Source organism: Harpia harpyja, chromosome 3, assembly GCF_026419915.1.
Source record: "Harpia harpyja isolate bHarHar1 chromosome 3, bHarHar1 primary haplotype, whole genome shotgun sequence".
In the NCBI taxonomy this organism is placed as follows: Eukaryota; Metazoa; Chordata; class Aves; order Accipitriformes; family Accipitridae; genus Harpia; species Harpia harpyja.
The window spans coordinates 10575304-10598977 of NC_068942.1; the positions used below are offsets into that span (position 1 = coordinate 10575304).

Consider the following 23674-nt stretch of genomic DNA (forward strand, 5'->3'; position numbering starts at 1 on the left):
ATGACTCCCAGGACTTCATCCGGCAAGTGCCTGGCTTCAGGTCTGCATTACAGCAAATCCTGAGATGTTACCTGTCCCTGCAGCACCTGGGTTCAAGCACCTGGTACAGCAGGAGGTAGAGGTACCCTATGCTACATCAGTGCCTCTATATATAGGAAGGTGGGCTCTTCCTATCTACAAGCACTTGAAAAGCTGGTACGAGAAATGCTATAGCAATGCACTGTAAGAGTGTGACTAGTGGGCAGGACACTAGGCTGGGAGCTGGATATTGTCAGAGACTTTCCCATTGATTGTGTGGGCAAGTCACCATTCCCTGCTGTGCCTTTATTTGAGCATCTGTCCAAGGAGGGAAATAATTCTTGCCACCATGTGCAAAGCCCTTCTAAAACAGCTAGGAAAAAAGGAATAACATGATAGAAAACCATGTATTATTACAATCAATATTTTCTGTTCCAAGCAACAGATAAACAGCAGCTCAGAAATTTCAAGCCCTGAGAGGGCAAGAAAAATGTTGTCTTTCCCCTTTCTAGTACCGTGGCTTGTTTAATCTTGTCTTGTTGCATGTTATGATGAGGAACAGTGCTCCTGACTTCTCAGCACACAGAATAAATGGCTTTTATGGCTATCAATAGCTTTGGCTCTCTTCAGCATTTAATTACCTGCAAAGGCCATTTATTGCCTCATATATTCCTCTACCATGAACATTATCCTTTAAACAATAAATAAAATATTAAGGTCACTCTTAAACAGGGAGCAGAGGAACTGCACAAGCCATCCAGCCACAACAAAGTCTAATATAAAAAGTTCGTCTGGTCTTTGGGGCATTTGAATTGACGGCAGAGCCTGCAGTAGAGGAGAGAAAGGATGGGATGGCTGCAGGCATTTCTTCCTTCCCTCCATGCGTGCATGAGTCTGTGCATCCATCAGCAGGCCAGGTCCCTCCTCCCTCTCCAGACCGGACCCAGCCAGCCTCAGGGGAGGGCATGCCACCAAGGACCCCCCCGCCGAGGTCCTGCCTGCAGCCAGAGCACCATCCCCAGGACTGGCTTCCTGAAACGAGGTGTCCAGGGTGGCAACTCTGTGGCAGAGCAGAGAGGCAACTCTAGCTGGAATTGCATGTCATCATTCAGAAACCTGGGGAGGGACAGGAACAGTTTAGGATGGTACAAGAGGTAGGAAGTAAAACCAAGAGGGTGAAAGAAAAGAGGCAATGCTCCTGTGAAGAGGTTTCATGAGGGTGGTAGCAGAGGCTTTAGCATTAAAAGCTTTAAACCTAGACCAGAAGAAACTAATGAAATGTACACTAAGGGGCAAATCCTGGCAGGAAGAAAAATAAGAGATGGATGGGAGAGATGAAATTCACCTGTGATATAATTTGCCTGAACTCTATAGAATTGGCTAAATTGACCCTTCTGACCTTTAAGCTGTGTGATTACTGTTTGCTGACCCCCAAATGAAGAAAGAGTCCCTTTCTGTTCCTTTAAATTTATGAAATTGTATCTCCTTGTGGATGCTAAGCAATGAAGCTATAAGCAGACATTCCTTCAGCAGTCAGCCCAAGGGAAATCCTCCTTCCCACCTTCTGCCAGGCTGTTTTACCTCCAGTCTTGAGGGGGTGCATGAAAATCCATCCCTTTTGGAAAGCTACCCCTCGGGGGGGTAGGCACTCTCCTCCCAGCGGTGGATGAGGAGAAGCCCAAAGGCCCTTCTGCCCTTCAGCCCAAGATATGCTCAGAGCCACGGCACAGCCACTGGCAGTTCTGGAGATTGCCTGGGCTGCAGCCATGAAGGTTAGAAGAGAGAGCTAAGCTATGAAATGGAGTTTAAAGGGAAAAGAGATGCTTTATTTTTCCATATCAAAGGGTACGCATGAGGAAAGTGGATGAAATGATGGGCGTAAATGCATGAAGCATGACGGATGAGATCATATCCACTACAGAAAAAAATACCCCTGGGTATAAGCATTTAATTCAAGCTTTACATGCGCAGTCACGTGAGGAAGCATGGACACTCTTTTAGAGCCCCGTTCAGGTAAATCATGTGATTGTAACTCTGTTTTGGCTTCAGTTTTAGCTTTAACTTTGTTTTATCTGGTTTTATCTGGTTAAGACTTTTCCATAGACTTATATGATTCTTTTAGGAGATGTCTGAAGTTAGGAGTACTGGCTTTGATTTTAAATAGCTTAAATTAAAGTTGAAACAGGAATTTCCATTCCTAAATTTTTAAAATGTTGACACAAATACCTGTGATCCAATATATCCATATTTCAAGCAGTCAGATCAGCAGGCCACAGGCCAGAACTGATGATGAAAGACCTACCACCCAACCAAGAGCCGCATGCATTAGCCAGTATGACCCACCAGATTTTTCATAGATGCGAGAGGGGGAAAAGATGATCCTCAGGATCCTTACCTTGTGCCAGTTCGAGCCACATAACATCACTTGGCAGCCACATGTGATGTGTCAGTGTAGGCACTGATAGCCCATGAAAGCTGTGGGCAATTAGATGTGTAGCTCCTTGCTGCTGGGTTGCTGTTGCAGCCAGAGTAATAGAAAGACTGGCTATGGCAGTGGAGGGGTCTATGAGAGTTAGCAAAGCCAGCACTTACTAAAGAAAAGACAAAGCAAGAAATGTTTTGGAAGAGAGATGAACACTTGCTTGTGTTTTGTGAATCCGGAGGAGAGGGCCCTTGCTTCTGGGACTGCCTGGTACGTGGCACCTACGGCAGGGCCTGGGCTTGTACCTCCAAGGGAGGAAGCAGGGTCAGCTGGAAGGGGGGAAAAGGGAGTCTTGTGTTTAAGCTATTTCCATCTGACAGGCTTCAAAGCAGATTCAGAATTTTTTTCAGGGGATGTTACTGATTTTTGCTTGGATGTTCTTCAGTTTTTCATCTCAGTTTTTCTCCTCCTCCACATTGCTCTCTTTTTTTAGCCTTTTAGATTAAAAGATTAAAAGGCTCTTCCTCCTTTATTGGTCTTTATCTACCTTCTGTTTCTCTCTATCCTTTTCCAGTTCACTACAAAATAAATGGAAACCCCCACACAATGGCATTTCCAGTTCCATGGAAATAAAACATCCATTTTTTTCTTGAAAAGTCTTGGCCCCTGTTTAATCAACAGTGCTCCCCAGCTCCTTAGGATTTATTTGTTTGCAGTAATTATACAGAGTACATCAAAGTGCCTTTTGGAAAGTAGTAACACACAGCATCTGCCTGAATAACATTCATCTGTTGGCAAAATGAGTGCAGAGGAGGAGATTAAAGCAATTAAGAGAGTAACGGAAGCAAACTGTTGGCGATGATGTGCGGTTTGGTGTTTGTGCCGAGACGGTGCTGGCCGCAGGCAGCAGTGAAAAAGGTAAGGGTGCAAGGTGAGGAGTTGCACCACCAGCAGCTGGGCAAGAGAAATAGGTCTCTACCTCTCACTGAAAATAAGCTGCAAATGGAGGTTTGGGGAATCAGGTACTTTATGGTGGGTTTCTTCATGGAACAGGTAAGTTTACAGAAGTGATTTAAACAAAAAGGCAGCAGTGGCTTGCTAGACTTCAGCAGAGAAGTGAAAGTGAAGGAAAATGCAGTGAGGCTGGGGATGAGTCCTGGGATGGGGTCCCAGGGCAAGCCTAGCTTCCTGGCAGCATGGCACAGTGCAGCACACCGGTGTGAATGGAAACTGGCTCTGTGGGATCACGGTGAGAGGAAGGGATAAAAAGACCCGAGGAAAGGGAATTGGTGAGTTCCTATCTGCTGGGACTGAGATCGGCCAGGGATGTCAGAAGCAGCCACGGAGAAGGCAGGAAAAGAAAGGATTTGTGAAGGGGAACTAAGGCTTTAGGGCCCAGCTATGTTGTATTTATACGGCAGAAGAAACCCCAGAAGAAGTATCAGAAAGTTGAGCTGAGCTGCAGCACTGGGCAGAGAGAAATGAGGCAAAGACTTTATAAAAGATCTTATACCTACATATAAACACATGTACAGGCTCATGCTTTATATGTGCTCTACCTAATTTCTGGATGAGATTATTAGTTATTAATAGGCAAATGCAGCTTATTTTGCAGTTACTGCCCTTCGCTCTAGACATCTCACTTCTTGCGTCTCAAATTATTTGCTTTTAAAAAAAAAAAAATTGCTGTTAAATATTTTAAGCCAGTACTAAGCAGTATAATTCAGGGAGATTCATCATGATGGTAGCAGAACAGAAATGCACTAAGTACTTCAGCTGCAGAGAATCCCAGCGTATAACACCTTGAAATTTTCAAATAACAGTCATTGTCATCTACTGTATTCTATATACAGCTTTTTGTAACTTTTATCAATGTTGATTTATAAGCATATGGAGTACATTATAAACTACCTGGATAGAAAATCTCCTCTAGGTACTGCTGGAAGCTGGAGACAGAAAAGATCGATCACAGCCTCTCCTGTCTGCCTCTGCCAGTGCAGAACTATTGCTGTGCTAAGACACAAAACTATACAACCCTGATAAATCTCCTTTTCATAATGTACACTTTGGTGTAACATAAAGGCAAGGCAAAAGGGAAGGGAATGGAGGAGCAGGTCTGAAATCAGGAGGAAGAGACCAAAGGAAGACTTTTTCTAAAGGCCGGATCCCTATGTCATTGAAATCCCTTTGCCTTCACTCGTGGGTATGCAGAGCCTAAACAATTTGCCTACGCTGTAAGATAGGACTAAAACCTCTCCATTGCAACATAAGACATTTACTCAATCATCCCCAAGCACTTAAAAAAAAAAAAATCCTCGATGGGTTATTTATACACACGAGCACCTTTTATTATTAAATCTAATATATTTGTCAGCAGCTACCTTGTGAATTTACTCTACCTTTTTACTCACTTTGGACAATAAAACCATGTTGATCTGTTCCCAGCTGGTTTCATTCCCTGGTTCTACTGCATTAAACACAATGTGGCTATTGTCTGGGCTGCAAATACTCAAGGGAAATCGTTTAAATAATGAAAAAAAATTGCCTATCCTGAAGTCCTTGTAATCAGCACAACATTGGATTTTGGAAAATTCTCTAAAAAATTTAGATTCCTGGTATTAACTGACTGGCAGCTTCTCCTTGGGGAATTCGGCATTTCAGTTACTGCAAAATATTTTTTAGCAGCTAGGACACAGCGAGATGATACATGGTGCAGTAAAGCCTCAGACTAAACCCTGGAGAATTCACTGCAGGTTTTATCTCCACGGTGTGGCCATGGTTTCAGTGTTCATAATATCTACATTCACAAGTGGATGAGGCTTATTTACATTTTCCTGTTCTGACTGACTGGTACCCCCTCTTTCTCTCCCCCGTGGATGCAATTGTGTGTTCCTATAACCCATGCAAAAGTTATCCCGTAGACTGAAAAACGCAGGTGTGACAGCCCTGAACCGCTGTCGGCGGATGCCCTGGGCTGCCTGCTCACTTGCTGCCTCTCTGCAGCAGCCTCAGGGATGCTGTGGCTCCCTGGGGACACGTTTCCGTGCCACTCCACCTTGGCGAGCAGTGAGCAGCTCAGCTCTGCTGCCACGAACCAGATGTCACTCCCTGTAACGTTTTCCTTGTCCAGCCAAACTGTGGCAGCCACGGGCTGGTGTGGAAAAGGTCCAGTCCTTGCCCAGCAGTGCAGGGTGCGGATGCATGCGCCAGAGAGTGGTGTTGACGCGGTGTAGAAACGCCTGCTAAGGGGTGACATCATATTTTCGTTGTGCTGCATGTCTGGGCGGGTGATGGAGCTAAAAGGAATGGGCTGGTGCTGTAATCCCAGAGTAAATCACAGCAGGCAGAGCTGGAAAGTCTTAATCCATCATGGAAAGCTCTTATCTTTAGATAGATGCATGCAGACTCAAGCTACAAGGAAGATAAGGTTCACAGTCTGTTTCTGACTGGACAGAAATGTGTGAGGCTGTTTGGCAGACACAAAAAAAGTTATTTTTTAATCTTTTAAGAGCTGATGTTAAAACAGAAGGTAGTAGTTCAGAACCAAGGCATTTCTTTCACACTCTTAAGTACTGTTTAGATCTCTCTGCTCTCTCCCTCTCTGGCTTACACTAGATTGAACTGATGGTTAAACTCACCTGAAGTATTTCCTTCTGCATTTCTGCGTTTGCTTTTTGTGTTTCCCCACTTGTATTTTTCCTTCCATGAAGGTTGAGATGCAGGGTTTCTAACCTCCACAGCTGCTTAAAACTGTTCCCCCCCCCCCCCCCCCCCCCCCGCCTCCCAGACAGGGCAAATGCCATCCTCGTGCTGGGAACTGGAGCCAAGCTCAGGAACTATAAAATACAGGCGAAGATAAAACTGTACAAGGAGTCTCTCGATAGGATTTTGACACTGTGGCTGGCTCTTCTCAAAATGACTGGGAGATGAGAAAAGGCTGGCCCTGGCTGCGGGAGAGGAGAGGTCTGAGGAAGCTATGATATCATGCCGCTTAAAATATGGAGTTCACATCTGGTCAAACCATTATAGAAAATATATGGTAGCACTTAAAAAGATACAGGGAAGGGTCAGAGGACAAAGTCCGTCACTAAATGATATGAGGAATAGGAGACGACACAAAAGAGGAAAAGTGGGGGCAGAGAAAAGAAAGAAAGAGAGAAAGAAAGAAATCTATATTGACTGTGAGGAAAAGAAGTTAACGGGGAATTTAATTAGAGCAAATACAAATGATCAAGCATTGCAGGTGGTAGAGTAAAAGGTTATGAAATGACACAAAAGTATTGACCTAGAAGGAACAGCAGTTGTCCTGGGAAGCTACCAGTAGTAAAAGAGGACCTCACTGGTTTGGGGATCACTGTCAGAGGTGGGGGTGCAGGTTTCCATCGGCACCCTGTGCAACCTTCACCTGGATGCAGCCACTCCATGGCTGTGCAGGACATGGCCTGTTAACCGGGAACGGGGACCCTGCTCCCAGTTCACTGCCCTGACCCTGGGCTCTGCTGTCCAAGCAGCAATGTGGGGACGAACCCAGAGAAAGGCATGGGGTTATCAAGAAAGGGAAAGCTGGATCAATGAAAGTGTGCAATGGATGGAAGGATAACAGCCAGGGGAAGAAATGCCTATGCAGGTCAGTGGTGCAGGAGGAGGGAAAATAGGAAAGGGATATAGGAAAATAGCTGGCAAAATGGGAAAAGGGTGATGCTGCTGGTGTGGGAAAGCAGTGTTAGAGCAAGGCTGAGATGGTGGGAATGATGGAAGAAGCAGTAGGAAGAGATGATGGGGAAGAACAGAAGGAGGAGCAGGTGGGGGGTATAAGGGAAGGGAGCCTGAGACAGGTAAGGGGAGAGAGGGATGTAACACGAGAAGTGATGTGGGAGCAGCAGCAGGTGAGGAAAGCAGCACAAGACATGTTGGGCCTGGGAGGAGAGGAGAGAAGGCAGACTAGAGAGTGTCTCTGGAGTGCAGAAAGAGCTTTTACCTATAGGAGAGATTTTAGCAGATTAAGTTTGTCTGGTTTTTTTTAAGATCAAGGAGAAAAAGTGAGAGATTAGATCTGCTCAGGAAAATGTCAGCTAAGGGTCATCTTTCCTGGGTATACACTGTTCTTCATTTCCTGTTTGTCTTGAAATTGATTTTCATTTGCTTTCCTAATGCACAATGGGAGGCATAATTTTTTTTGTCTTTCTGGAGTGTCTCTATTCGCAGATGCTACCAAAGGTCCACAGTATGTGTTCTGCATTCACACATACAGTATACATCCATGTGGTGTGCTGTAGTGGCATACAGATACTGCTGAGGCAAAGGACTTAACATGTTACGGAAGTGAGAGACAAAACAAGTATTTTTCTTCATCCTAATGGAGAACTGGAGTCCAGAGATGATGGATAACCTGACCAAGGTCCCTCCAGAGGTCTGCAGCAGAGCTGGGATGTGAAATGCAGGTTCGCATGCTGTTTTAACTCTCAGCTGACCCATCTTCAGGAATTTGGCTAGGAACTGTACAGGCTGCTACTTTAAAAAAACACAGCTAAAGAAATTTGCATTTTTAAATTGGGAAAGCAGTTGGGTTTTTTCTCTCCTCCTTTGCAGCATTTTAAGGTGTGCTGGATGTAACAGCCTTGGGCTTTTCAATCCAGCTGCCTGTAGACCATTCATGGAAAGGAAAACTATGCCAGAATGGCTAGAGCATCTCAGAGTGGTAAACAATTGTAATGGAGACTACTGTGCTCAAAGCAAAGGCTCAAAGCAGCTTTCTCATAATTCCTGCTTTAAAATATTGTGTACTAATTTCTCACTAGTGTGTGCCCTTCTGCTGACTACCTAGAAAATAAAATACAGAAGTGCAACAGAATACAGAAGGGCTAAGCCACAGATTTATGAAACTGTTGCATTTTAAACCTCAATAGAGTTATGTTTTCTTCTATTGTCTTAGAAACCATGTTTTTCCCTAATTGGCCGAAGTGGGATTAGTAGCTGCGAAAGCTGTACACTTTACAAGGCCTTCTGGGAGCTTACAAAATGCAGATATTTTCATACACATCATTGGTGGAGTCCCAACTCATGCAGCTTCTCTGTGGTACAAACTAACAAGGAGCTGGAGAAACACGAACACAAAGAGCTTCCACAGTCTTTTGTAGTTTTTGGACAGTGGAGCCTGTCCGTCCCGCTGCCTCCTGTGCCACTGTAAGGGGCCACAGACCCCTCACATGAGCCCTTGCCACGGTCCTCCCCCACCCTCTATGGCTGCTTCTGGGAGTGAAGACATCGGTCACAGGATCAGAGGACAATTCAGGTGGGAAGGGACCCCAGAAGGTCTCTGGTCCAACCCCTTGCCCAAAGCAGAGTGAGTCAGCTATGGGGTCAGACCAGGTTGCTCAGGACTTTGTCCAGCTGGGTCTGGAAAACCTCCAGTGCCAGAGCCTGCACAGTCTCTCCGGGCAACATCTGGTGCTGCCCCACTGTCCTTATGGGGAAAAGGTTTCTCCTTACATCCAGTCTGAAGTTTTCATTTCAATTTTTTCCTGTTGTCTCTTGTTCTCGTGCCATGCACCACTGTGAATAGCCTGGCTCCATCTTCTTGGTGACCTCCCCATGGGTTCTGTAGGGCTGCTGTTAGGTTCCTACCTTCAAGCTCCCTCTCCCCCAGGCTGAATGAGCCCTGTTTCCCCAGCCTCTCCTCACAGGGCAAGTGCTCCAGGCCCCAGGCATCTTGATGGCCCTCCGCTGAACTCACCCGTTTGTCCATGTCTGTCTGGTATCGTGGAGACCAAACCTGGATGCCAGGTTAGACCCCTGCGGTACCGCACTTTTTACTGGCCTCCATAAAACCCATTAACTGCCACCCACTAAGCCTGATCATCCAACCAGTCTCTCACTCATCCCAACTGTAATGTTCTAACTTAGATGCAAGAATATTGTGGGAGATAGTGTTGAAAGCCTTGCTAAAGTCAAGGCAAATGACTTCCACTGCTCTCCTTTTGCCCACAAATCCAGTTGCTTTATGATAGAAGGCAATCAGGTTGGTCAGGTGTGACTGATCCTTGGTGAACCCATACAGACTGTCCCTGGTCACCTTCACCCCCTTCTCTGCTGCTGGGAGGGGCGTCATGAAATGCAGATGTCTTCTCCTGCCCTGAAGTGTCATGGGGGGCTGTGTCACCCCTCAGGGGCATAATGGATTTCTCTGTGCACTGAAAGTCCCCCAGGGTCTGCCTGCCTCTTCCCTCCCACATATGGGTCTCTCCTGGGGGTGGGCAGACTGTTGCATGGGCTCACGGAGACATGGTTGCTCAAGGTGCATCAGCTCGTGAGTTTTACAAAGCAGCCCGCACTCAGCAGGGAGCACAGAAGCTGACCAGCACCTTTTAAAACTGTATGATTTAAAACCTGTAACCACATACTTGAATGCACGGTCTCCTTTTTCCTAATCTAACTGTGATCTGCATTTCATCATGAGCTTCTTTTGGTCAGGAGGTGATTCCAATGAGTTGCTCTTGTAATCTACTGACTGCTCATGTCAACTTGAAGATCAGGACCTCTGAAAAGGCTTGCTTAGAAACCTGGCTGCTTGAGATGATCCCTGCTCCCCCCGTACAATGAAGACATAAATATGACTTTTCGAATTCCCAGAGCACCTTCCACTGGGGCATGTTTCAAACTAATGAATGAAGGCTCCTGCTTGGTCCGTGGCAATAGGCATCATTACTCTCATTTTGGAGCCCAAAGCAGAGACGTGGAATAAATTGATCTAGATCAAGAAAAGAGTCTCAGGCAGGGTCAGGAACAGAATTGACGGTGTCTGGCTCCTTGTCATAGTCTCATATGCAACTCACAGGTGTCCTTCCACTGAGAGATTTCACCCGCACATGTCTTATTTCACACAGACTACTGAGAGAGTCTGACATGAGTCAAAAAATCCCTGGTGTCTGCTCACAAATTTTGGAGTCATTTATATCCATAGTAATAAAAGCTGTATGCCATTTATTTAGCAGGGCTCTTTTAATGTGCTGTTTGTTGTTTTGATAGTCTGTGCCTTCTTCCTATTGTAATCATATTAAAAGAGCATTCTTTTCCTGGAATAAAGAGGTAATGATTCACAAGAGGCATAATTATTCCATGCAGTGCAGGCAGGATGCTGCAGAAAGAGCTGTCTTCTTTATGCATACAAGGCTTTTATTGCAAGTGTTCTACACAGTAATTAAATTCCTTTGAATGAGGAGGCTTGATTGGATTTTCTTTGGTTTATTGGGAGGAGTCTGAAAAGCAAGGTATTTAGCTCAATTGCTATACAATTTTGGCATCTGTTGGGGGTTAGGGAGAAAGGTTCAGAGCATCTGATTCCCATTTCTCTTATGCTAGTGTTACGTCAGCTGAACTCTGTTGAATTCAGTTGAATTACACCCTATCTGTATTTGTGTGAGAATCAAGCTCAGAAATCCCTGGCAGAAGGCAGCAGGATACCTGAATGCATGCTGTAAGAATCCAAATTATCTAAGGGAAAAAAGCCTTGCTAAAGGAAAGTTACTTGCAGTTGCAAAGGCAAGTGCCCCAAAGCAAGGAAACTTCACATTTACAGCTGTCCTTCACATCTGATGTTTGCCTTATGGCAAGTCCAGGCTTGGCCCAGAATGGGACAAAGTTTTAAAAGACAGCAGCAAGAAAATGAAAAGTTAGGCAATCATGTAACAAAAATCTGTGCTGCGGCTTGACACACGAGCCAGGATGCTGGCATAGCACAACTCTTGAATATTTGAGTTGTCAAACTAAATCATGTTTGTTTAATATCAACTACTGTACACAGCTGCCAAGGTTTTGTTTTGTTTTTTTTTTTCAAAGGAAAAGAGTAAAAATGTAAATTAAAAGGAAAACTCTATTATAGACAGCCTCAACATCCATTAGCGATGGAGTTTGGGTCTTGTAGCATAAATTACAGCATGAATTCCTCCTGTTACTCAATAAGGCTACACAACACGTCAGGAGGAGAGTGTTGCTCAGGCAGGGAAGGAGATGTGCAATACCACGGGGGTAATTTCACCCTGCTCAGATGTCTCTGGAGGGGGAGAGTACACGTGATGAGGAAAGTGGCGTTTTCAACAGCTCAAAGAAATGTCATGGGGCAATGGGAGGCACTTTCCTAATCTAGGGGCTCCCTGCCCGCCAGATATTAACACCTTGTTTCACCCAGTGAGAGTGGGAATCTCTGAAGTGCAGGTTGCCAGTATTTGTAGGGATTATGTGAAGGTTTGGATCTCAGAGAGTTTTCCAGGGGCTCTGCTTGTATCCCGGTGATGGTGGTGGAGGAGGAGAAGGTCCTGGGGCTGGGTGAGGTGAGGGCTGGTTTTGCAGGGCGAACAGCAGTGGGAATGAGGAGGAGGAAGAGCTTTGACTGTTTTGTGAAGACAAAAAAGTCAAATAGGAAGGAGCTTGGCTATCGAGGCCTGTTGGGAGGAGACTGGCACTGGCCAGAACAGGACAATGACACAGACATGGAGGTCTCAGTCCAGACAGCGAAGCCAGACGTGGAGGTCTCAGTCCAGACAGCAAAGCGAGACACCCCTGGACCTAGGTCTGAGGGGAACTAGCAAAAAAAAGTTGGTGTACTGCAAAACCTGGGGCTAGACCTGCCTCATGCCTGTGTGTTAGAATCCCAAGCAAAGGGGAATATAAGTCTCTAAAATAGGTCTGTCTGTAAGTGCAAAATTTGGTTTATAGGGAGGAGTCTGAAAAACAAGGTATTTAGCTCCTACACAGTGTGCAAAGTGCAACATAGAGGAGAGGAACCAGAGCAATGGTTTGCAGTTGTCCGTGATGGTGGCACATGTGTCTGAACCTGAGCCAGGTCTGAGTGACCCACTCACACATCTCTGTCCGTGATAAACCTTGGGCGTGCTCATCAGCCATCAAGCCTCTTCTCCTTGTGGGATACCGGGCCAGATGGATGTCTGCAGCGGAGGATATTTTCTGATTAATTTTGTTAACTGCAGCTAGAACGCTTTCGTTTATTACCTTCACTCCCTCCTACTGGCTGCCAGGTATTATCAAGCCAACAAACTACCTGTCCTGTTGTCCTCCTCTGCCTTCTTCCTTTCACCTTTCATGGTTTTAAACAAAAGACAGAGCAAACAATAGCTGCATAATCCTCCAGTCTCAGTGGTATTTGGGGAGCACCATGAGCCAAATAGGACCCGTCAGTCAGCGGCCCAGGACTTTATGGAGAATATTGCTGTAAGCTGACTCAGATGAGTCACATCAAGCCATAGTTTCCCAGTTGTGACTCTACTGACTTCTGAGAGCTTGTACTTCCCTTCATTATTTATTAATTCTCAGCAAGGATCCCTCCTGGAGCCAGTTGTCTGTACAGTAAGTTGGAAATGGAGTTAAACTTTTTGCCAAAAGAAGGGAATTTGGGCAAAAATATATGGTTTTTTTTCAAGGTGAATTAAAATTGGTTCTGGTTTACTGATGTTTCTTTTATGTCTTGGCTTCCGGAGCAGAAACAGTCATACCTGAGGACTACCTGGCTGATCCTGCAAACATGAAGCGATACAGCATGGATCCTGCCGATTCTGCCTTCGGCTGCATGGGCTCCATGTACGCCATGCGGCAGAGTCCTGCAGATGGACGTCCTGCTGGAGGCTCCTCTTCTTCCTGTAGCCATCGTCCTGCCCAGATGTCTTCAGGGGGGTCCTCGTCCACTGGCCTGCGGCATCAGACCTCCAGCCCAACAAGGAATGGGACCTATCTTGAAGCAAACAGAAGTGGTAATATAACATCTTCCATTTAGCAGTGTGTGTTCTATGCTGGTGCCATGCTGGAGTCTTAACTCACTCCCAAATTCCCAGGAAAATTAGTGAGGTGCATCTGGGTTGACATCCGTCCAGACCACTTACGCAAAGTAGAAATAATATCCTATGTAAACACAAAATCAATCTGTTCATCATTAAGTAAAAAGGTGAATGTTTTCTAATGCTGTTATTAATTATGTAAGCATAGGTATTATGTATAATTGTGTGGCAATCACAACTTATTATCGACTTACAGATATAAATATTAATATATAAGGCATTCCTCCCAAAGACTGATACTGCCTACTGGCAGGTACCTGTTAGTTGTGTGACACCAGCTGTGTACAAGATACGATGCAGAGCAAACCCAAACATTAGTGCCTACCTCAAAGCATTTTAGCAAAAGGTTTTACTTCCTAGCTGCGTGGCCCATCCTGCCCCTTTAATCATGAACCAAGCCAGATTTTGCTTGAAAAAGACTATCCAGCAAAACATATATTTTTAGAAATCATCCAGCTCACTGCTCAAGGCTCTTTTATCTTTCAGGAAGGAAAGTCACAAGAATTTTATCTGCAAATTCAAGGGATGCCATGGGAACCACTGCATTCAATAACCCTTCTTCTTCCCTCTCTTTGTATTTTTGTCCAGTTACCCTGCTAGGATTTACGTTTGCTGGATCAGTCGCTCTGCCCATTAGCTTTATTCCCTATTAGCCATGATTTTTTTTTCTCTAGAAATGACCTGGGTTCATCAAACAGGTTAGCTAATTCCCTGAACTTCCGTTAACTTTGTCTTTGTTTGCATTTTCCAAGTTCTCCATTAACAGGTCTTTATCAGTAATGATTCCAACAGTGTCTTCACCCCTTACTAATTATTCAAACTTCATTTATGCATTTTTCATCTTGAAGATAGATCTAACAAAGGAGTTGAGTGTCTTGGCCATTTTTAAGTCATTAATTTCTTTCCCTTCTTCATTTATTAATGGAATCTGCTGTCAGTCTAGTATTTTTTTTTTTTAATCTTGATATATTTGCAGAAGCCTTGCTGATTCCCCTAGCCCCTTTGTCTACCATTAGCTCATTACACCGTCTTTCTGCCCTTGCATTTCCCCTGGAAACTGCAAGTGATTCTGCATATTCTTTCTTGGTAGCCACTCCAGAGCCTCTTTCCAGTAGCCGCAGATCTTTGCATAATTCCTTCACATCCCTCACCTCCTCAACACCTGTATTATTTCTTGTTCCTGAACTTTCACTATTTCATATTTCAGAACATTCTTCTTCTTCCAAAAAAATGTATTACCAGTATTTATCCTTGTATTTCTTTGTTTATCTAAGTTTGCCTTCTTATATGTTCAAGATCTACCCAAAACCATCACTCACTCTGCTATTATTTTCACACACTTGTTTTCCTGGTTTACCCCTGTGTTACTCTGTTATACAGACCACAGATGATAAGCGGTCAGTTCTCATAATTATTTTTTCTTTACTTATAGAATCAACTTTACTCAAAGCAAAGTGGATAGTATAGAAATGTACTACCGCAAACAACTTGTAAAAGGTTATCACTAAGAACTGGGTGCCTCAGTTACAAAGAAAAGGAAATGAAAAGCCTTTTCTTTCAGATCTTGTTCAGTGCCTCTCGGGTCGGCATAATCAGGTGCTGGCAGGACAAGAAGCTTACTGTGCACAGGATTCATTTTCCCCTCTCCCACTGCTTCCCCAGAGCCTCCTAGCAGAACTGGGACCCTTTTCGTCAAGCTTTTTAGTTGGCAGCTGTGAGGAGCCAAGATTTAACAATGTTGTTACTTGCTTGCTTTGAAAATCTTTATCATTCTGCTTGGGATCAGTCGTTATCTCTTTGTAGTACATAGGAAGGGTCAGAGCAGTTCAGAGCAAAGGTCTGTCTAGCTGCGCATCCTGTCTCCTGCATGAGACAGCAGCACACCCCCAGAAAAGACATAAGTGCAGAGATGGTGGTGCTTCCCCACTATCCTCTCCACCTTCAGAAATCTGTGGCTCAGGGACCTCCTGAACCAGAGGTGGTGGATTCATATTTAGTAACCCTTCATAGATTTTTCTTCCCTGAATCACTCAGTGGCTTATTGAATACTTTGTATATTTTCAGCATCCACAAAATTCCTGTGCTTAAGAATGTGTTGTGTGGAGAAAAGCCTTGGTATCAGGGATTTGAAACTATGTTCAAGGGAACGAAGCTTAAAATCAGAGCTCCTTAAGCTTGCTCAGCTGCATTACTTTCCCTTCTTGTTTCTGACTCCGAATGTCACGGTTTCCCAGTCTCAGCTAATGTCTTGTGAAAGTTCAGTATGGTCCTGAGCAGAAAGCTAAGCTTCAGGAAACAGCTCCATCTCTCTCATCATGACTTCCCACAAAATCTGCAGTCTTTACAAAATGAAAGTCTAAAAGGTGGCACATCGTTTTTCCAGAACTGAACCAACAGAAAAGTCATAGAGTGGCCATGCAGTAGGCTTCGCAGGTTCCTGTATTTCTCTAGCTTAAAACATATTAAAGCACTTTGAGGAGCAAAGAGGAAGAGATTGCTTTTGAACCAGGCACCCATGATATGTGGGTGTCTCTGAAGCAGTTACAAGTGACTTTAAGCTGCTGCATATAATATTTTGGCGTAATAGGACTAATCCCAAAACCGCTTAGTATTTTTTATGTGACAAGCATTAGACACTTGCACAGACTAGCTCCTCTGGGACCTCTGGGCCATTTGGCTAGCTCAACAGTAAGGGTGCTCTAAAACTGACAGTTATGCACTGAACATCATAAAAATGGTTATGAATTCATTGATTTTGCTTATTTATAATTATTAACAATTTATTAGTCCCAGTATCATCCATTGTAGATTAGGGTCTGTCATAGAGGTACACGCAAAGCCGTACAGAGACGGGTTTGCTGTCAAGGTCTCTAACAAGGCAATAGCAATCCCCTGTGCTCCACCAATGTATGGCAGCACAAACAGCTTGTGCATGTTTGTGCCACCACCATCCATCACATTTCCTCTGATCCCCTCAGCTGTTTTCTGGAGACTCCAGCAGAGAGTCTCCCACACTCCATGGCAGGAGTTGGCAGAGTCTGAGGCAGAGGAGAGACATTTGCTCTCAGACATGACCAGGCAGCTTTCAGTGGCTGTGATGAGAAACACAGTGACATCCATGAAGGCAAGGTGCCCACAGATGCATTGCGATATCACTTCTAGCATTAAAGAAACTGTGCTGTTTCCAGTCACAGCCTAATTTCATCTCCTACTCCATTTGCAATAGCGTCAGCTCTGTGACACTGGAATTCCCACTGTAGAGTCCTACAGAGCATTGCCTGCTCCTCCTTAAAATTAGAGACTGTATTTCTTCACAGCTGTCATACTTTCACCTACCATGTTGCTTCCACTTTTACTGGCAATCCCAGACTTTTAAAATACACACCTTTCTGCAATTGCCTTAGTGCAGCCACAGAAGAGTTTGATTATTGTCTCTGCAAGATCTCTCTTGCAAAGGTCTTTGGAATCTGTGCTTTCACTACGATCCTTCTGCGTGTGTCTTCCCTCTTTCTAGGGATAATTTATATGCTGCTGACTCATAAGTGAGCAAAGATGAGTAAGAAAGTGGTGCATGCCAGTCTCTGTTCTTAGCCTCCTCAGTTTGCATACTTACAAGGCAGGGATGGGCAGGACTCATTAAAAAGAGGAAGAATTTCTCTCTGAAACCTCAAACCAATCCTCTTTATTTATGGATAGTTTTGAAAAATAGCTTGCTTTATTTATCATGGTGGGCAAATATCATGGAAAAAACCATAACCATAAAACATATCTCAGTGCATAGCAGAACATGTCTTTCAAGCGGAATGGATGAGATTAAACCTCAAAGCTCTCATTAATGCGATTGGAAGCTTGATGCCTAATTCTCCATGATTATGCTAAAAAATTCCAAAACAAAACAAACCAAAAAATCTCATTTCAAAAAGCCAGTTGGGGCTGCTAACAGATAAACATGCGCTTTCCTGTCATCATTTGCCAAATTGAAGCTCTTAAATCAGTGAAGGAATAGTCAAGGACATCATAAACCTTTCCAAGCCTGCTTACATAACAAACAAAGCCTTTATTCCAAGTATGAAGAATTGCGTGTTCAACCACAACATAATAACCTTAACCTTGCCCTGTAGCTTGTTATTTTTATGTAGATTTTATTATCCAATATTAGCGCTAATTATTATCACCTGAGGGCCTTTGTTAAAGAGGCAATCCTGCTTGCTAATACATTTATTTCCTGAAAATATTTGGGGGCACAGGGTTTGAAGTTTCTCTTTTTCCAAAATAATGCTGCAAGCACCTTGTGGGGGCCAGATCCAGCACCTCCCTAAGGCAGTGGCAAAGGAGCTGCTGATGGCATTGTGGGATTCAGCGCTGGGTACCAGCACGCAAACACAGCCTGCCTGTTAATTTTTGAGGACATTTACAGTTTCGATGCTTTCAGTGAGCTGCCTTTTTTTTCTTCCCTTCAAAAGAGAGACAAAGCAAGAAAAGCCCAAATAAATATTTAATGCCAGCCCATGGCCACATCTCATGCAGCTGGAGGCTGGGCTGCTCTTGCAGGGGGCAGAGGAGCACCCGCGATGTTGCATCCCGATGCGGTGTGTGCTGTGCCGGGAGTGGGAGCAGCCGCTGCACTGGTGGGACGAGGACTCTGCTCTGCCATGCCACGGGGCTGAGGCCACCAGCCAGGTGGTGCACGGTATCTCCTGCAGGCGCCTGCCAGTGTAAATCGACGTGCTAAGCCCAATCTTCTTCGCAGAGCTCTCTGCTGACTGTGGCTCGTCAACCCCCCCGTGCCCATAAATATCCTGTAATTGTGTTCTCCCACATGCCTGCTCTTCTGATGCCTTTCCTCTTCTCCTGCTTGGTGTGCCCTAGACTTTTAGAAAAGTGTCTTCTACAAAGCATTCCTCCTGTCCTTGCTTATAGTGGGAGGTGCTTGTTTTTTAAAATAATTCCCATTTCTCTGCACCTTTCAGGGTCTGCTACTTCTGCTTAGTTTCAGTAGATCTGCTGCTCCTTATTATCTGCTCCAGTGCAGTCAGAGAGAACCTTTTAAAATTTCATTCCCACCCCCTTCCCTTGAGGCAAAGAAATCATTTAGGCCTGCAGCAATATTAAAGTTCATCTGTCACTCCCTTTCCACTCTTATCTATCAATGACCGTACTCCCTCTGGGCTCTGTATGTTTGCCAAGAACATATTTAGGGAGTCTGCTGTTTATCTTTCCTTCTTTCGCAGGTTTAACTCCATTTTAGCATCGGATTTCTTTGTCATGCCTCTGCAGTGTTTGGCTGTTGGCTTTCTCTCTCTCCATCCTCCTTCTCAGGAAGGTCCTGACGCCAGAGGTGGGGAGCAGAGAATAGCCTGCGTGGGGTGAGAGCTCAGACCAAGTCAGGCCATATCTTTCTGTCAGCTTCACAGAGCTTTGGCCACTGACCCCGTGTCTCCAGCCATTTCTGCGCAGGCAATGGTCTCGACTGGGATGCCCCAAGACCTTCCTCTGCAGATGAATCTCTTCACTCTCCTTCCCCAACACTGCTTCAGGCAAGAGGGGGAAGTGCTTCCATCTGATTACCTAAATTTCCATATCCCATTCCATTAATTTGACAAATTTTTGCCACCTGTCAAAAACAGGAAATTGGATTTGACCTAGATTACGATCTCTAAAAATAATTATTGGTCGCGAGCACTCCCATCTCTTTGTAATCTGAGTATTCATTATCATCTTGATTAATTCTGATGACAGGATGGCATAGGATACCCGGGAGACATGAGACTTCTTCATTTATCTAATTCTTAGGTTAAGTGTGAATACCTTCAGATAAGAAAAAATGTATAGTACTTGCCCTGCTGCCATCAAACACTTTTGTGCTTAATATAATCTTTCAGCAAAGTGATGCTATTGGAACAAACCCCATGCCTTTGTGTAGACATGAAATGATTTATTTTCTTTTGTAAACGGAGAGATTACACTTAAATGCGTGAACTACGATGTTAAAAAGCAAGAGTAAATTAAACAACAAAATACATTTTAAAGGTATATGGAAAAACAGATTGTTTTCAGACTCACCAGCTACAAACTGTGTTCCAGATATTTGTCTGCAAGCTGGTGGTATCCCAGTTTTACCAACATTTAAAGGTAGCCCCTTACACACAAGTAAAATAACACATCTTAATTCATGAAGAAGCAGCAAAGAATCCAGGACTTGACTCTAGGTAGGTAAATAAAGAGGAAACAATCTTTGAAGAATTAGTATCTACAAATAATTCTTGTTTTTTATTATTATATTATACCTCAGGTAGGGATTTGAAAGGGTTATCTTCACCTGCTAGGGCCCGGAAGAGTTCTAGCCATGTGTCTCTTTAGAAAGGTCATTTATATATTTGTCTTTAAAAAATCAGATTTATGCTATTGATTGCTAGATTGCGAAGGAATGAATAGAATTCCCCTGTCATTTCAACCTTTTGTTCTCATCCCCCTTCCTTTCATTACAAATATTTCCAATACCTGTGAAGGCTCCCGACTGCTCTTGGGGCTCTCTGTTCCCCTTTGCCCTTTCCTGGCATTTCTGGAAGCAGCGGGTTGCAGGCTGGAGTCACTGGGCTGGGGGCTGCTCTCTCTGTGCCCGTTGTGAATTCCAGGCTAAGCCCCCTGGGCTTTCCTTACATTCATACAAACTAAGGGAAAAAATGTGATCCTCAGTAGTGGCACATCTCCCTGGACCACATTATGACAGTAACATAGAAACTTCTGCAATCCTTTGGGCATGGCCAAACCTTTCTCTCCCCCCTCTATTTTCCGGCTGGTTTGCGAAAGCCTGGTTTTCTCCCTGACCTTTGGTTTGAGGTGCCAAGGTGCCCAATATCTCCGCACATCAACTGGCATCCAGATCATTGGCAGATCAGGTAGATGAGAAATACTCGCCCCTCTGCCTCCAAGACAAGTCTCAGTTCTCCCACTTGTCCCTGACAAAGTTACTTGATGTTACTGATGATCCAGGGGTTGGCCAAGATTACCCTGCTCGTTTTGCACTCTTTGTCTTCATCATTTCACGCCAAAGGCTCCAGATGGTGTCTGTACCGTTGTCTATTGCACTTATTCTGTGAGTGGAGCCCAGGGTTGCCTGAGTCCATACGAACACCAATCCTCGCTGTCTAATTAAGAAGACCTGCGGCTATTCCTTGTCCTTTATATCCAGAACAGTGACTTAGCAAATGAGAGTGTAATTATCATGATATTTACATCACATCCCATTATGAAGCCCATCGACCAGATTTGCACATTCATAGCACTGCTGCTTTCTGGAGTTCATCCTTTGTAACTGCAAAATATCCCTCATTACATTATACAATAAGATGAGCATGGCGGCAAGAAAATAATGACCAATACGCGCATAAAGCCGTTATTGGGCATATATGGGCAGAGCCTGAGCTAATATAAATCAGCACAGCTCTATTGAAGTCAATGGAATGACAATCTACACAAGCCACAAACCCAGCCCACTGCATTTGCTCACATGAATTAGGATCGTGTTTTGAGTCACGCATGGGGATTCTCATACATTTCATCTGTCTCTATAGGCTCAGTATTTCTCTGGAGAGCTCAGCCCTTCTCTCCTCAGCAGGTCTGATTGCCCTCTTGGCTACTTGGGGCTTCTCCAGGTTCCAGTTTAGGATCTGTGGTCTCTCTCTACTAGCATTCTTCTGTTTCCTTTTTTGTCTTCTGTAGTGTCTGCTTGCTTGCCATTTGCACCTCTCTCATTAAAAACTGGGCCTTAACAGAAAGAGATGAGCAGGTCTGGGCAAGTAACATTTTAGACATCTGTGTGCTGCCACCTGCTAATGCAAAGTTTGCTTGGTGTGGATATAAACAAATTTAAACAGCTTTCCTGTAACCTAGCATAATGTAGTTCTTGTAATAGTGAAACAGCATTAGTGGGGGTACAAATTATATTCACGTGTAGGCTGAGATTTATAATTCTGCAGAGACTAAGAATAAAAACATAAATGCACTTTCATTCCAATGTGCCTTTATTCACTTGATTTAAAGCTACAGCAAGCCAAAGTGACCTTAAATCATCCCGGGCTTATACCATTAAAAAGTCACACGTGCAATGTTCATCTTTGCGTGTTTTAGTAGCTTTCCAAATAGGCATTCAGTGGGGACCATCAGCTTTGTGAGAGCCTAAGATTAGGAGGATATGGACTAGAAACCTTCCTTTAAGCTCTAAGATAAGTCTGAATATTTGAATGCAAAGAAAAAAACCCTATTTGCTAAATCCTAATTTTACCCTCTAGCCTTCACATTCAATGGCAAACTCCTTTGTTTAGTGCTGAAGCGCTTTCTCTCCAGGTGGGAGGGTGGTGTCTTCTTGAGCCAAGATCCCCGCTGCTTGCAGATCAGACAGCAGGGGCAGCTCGGATTAAGAGCCTGGCAGCTGGCACATTTTTCCTTCCCCAGCAGGAACCTGAGGGTTTCATGTTTTTTAACGCAATTCACCAGCTGGGATCATGCCTCCCGATAAGCAGTCAGATCGGAAACTGCTCCAAGTCCCCTTGTCTCCCCACCCCACGACCTCAGGCTGATATTTGCACACACAGATCCAGCGTCCAACGCCGCAGTGAGGCTGCCGTACCCCTGCAAGCTCACAAACCAAGGAAACCACTGCATGCCATTGTAATGCGCTGTTGTGGGCTTTTTTGTACCGATAGCCTCAAGTCCTTCACCAGAACAACAAGACGCGGCTCGGCCATCAAGCAAGAATCCTTTGACCTGGACGGTGGATGACGTGGTTTGGTTTGTGAAGGATGCAGACCCTCACGCTTTAGGTCCCCACGTGGAGCTCTTCAGAAAACACGTATGTAGAAGTCTGCCCTTACTGCTTCTGAGTAATTTAAGCCAAGTGCATGGGCAGCCCCAAGAGATAGCCAGTACACATCACACCCCCCCCTCAGCTGCCTTTGACTGCTATAGGCAGTGTTCGTGCTCAGCCAGGCTGAACACAGGGCCCTGCAAGGAGTTCAGCACTGCTGGGGGGTTTGGGCTGAAGAAATGTTCACTTGCCACTCAAGAAGGTGGTCAAAGACTGGAACAGGCTTACTGGAGAGGTGGTCGATGCCCCAAGCCTGTCAGTGTTTAGAAGGCTTTTGGATAATGCCCTTAATAACCTGCTTTAACTTTTGGTCAGCCCTGAAGTGGTCAGGTAGTTGGACTAGATGATCATTGTAGGTCCCTTCCAACTGAAATAGTCTAGTCTGTTCTGTTCTGTTCTATTCTATTCTATTCTATTCTATTTATCCTTCAATGGGGAGACCCTAACAATGTCTTTAGAAAATGCTCACTCTTTGTTCCCAACCATGCCAGCATAAATTGTTTCTATGCCAAGCCTAAGAGAAAGCACTGAGGATCTGGTGCTCATTTTTCATTGTCAGATTGGCACAAAAAAGCCTCATCTCAACAACAATTTTTTCCCAGGATACCTATGATTCTTCTCTGAAGAGCATTTTTATGTGTCTCTAGATGTTTAACAGGAGAAACCCAAAACAGCCAAGCTTTTCATCTTTTTCCCCTCAGATTTATGTAACTACATAACCAAATTTAACAGACCTGCTGACTCACGGGAGAAATGATAGTTGCTTTTGCTAGGCAATCTCCAGTGGTAGAAATTATATTATCCTTAATTAGTAAAGGGGAAGACTGTAAACACACATCTGATCTGGAGTTTCTTGTTCTGCTGCTGTATATGGAGTTGGCACCAATGCATCTAATGGCATCTTCAGCCTCCTCCTCCTCCTCCATCTCTCCTTGATCAATTCAGACTGTCTGTGAAAATGGATTTTACCCTAAAAGTGACTTGCTTGTGTTCAGCTGGAGGTCATATCTTTGGATGTAAGTGCCTGGACCAACGTCTAAGCGAGAAGAGCTCCCCAGCCCTGACTCCTGAACAGCACCTTGGGCTGCAAAGCAAGGAAGAGGGCTTGATCACCAGGTCCCACTCCTTGCCCATGTGCCAGCAGGGATGGGTGGGAATGTGGGGCTGCAGACAAGAGCTGAGAGAGACAACTGATAGACTTCCAGCTACACCTTGGATGCAGGGTTTCCAGATACTGAGGAGAGGAGGTGGCTGAGGAGCAGATGAAAATGAACACAGGCCTTGGTGTCTGCTCACCCTAGGCAGGTATTGAGGCCATCTGCCATTCTGCAGACAGGCCGCTGGGTTGAGAACAGAGCAGGCACACTGGTGCTAGGACCAAATCTGCAATTACAGGACAGCTGCCAGCCTACTTTCCCTGTCTTCTGCAGAGAAGTCAGATCTGCCTTATAAGCTGATAACGAAAACATGGCCCACATTGGCCATGTGGGTAACCAGGCAGATAAACAAACCACTTTAGATTTA

The 23674-nt window shown here is 44.6% G+C and overlaps 1 protein-coding gene across 1 annotated transcript in view; it reads left to right on the forward strand.

The window, feature by feature from the left end:
• The window catches only part of SCML4 (Scm polycomb group protein like 4), a 46194-nt gene that overhangs the window by 18839 nt on the left and 3681 nt on the right, over positions 1-23674 (forward strand). Inside the window, exons 5-6 of the mRNA XM_052783738.1 lie at positions 12934-13200; positions 21990-22135. Of these exons, the coding sequence (XP_052639698.1) occupies positions 12934-13200; positions 21990-22135 (413 nt within the window). The remainder of the gene's footprint in view (positions 1-12933; positions 13201-21989; positions 22136-23674) is intronic.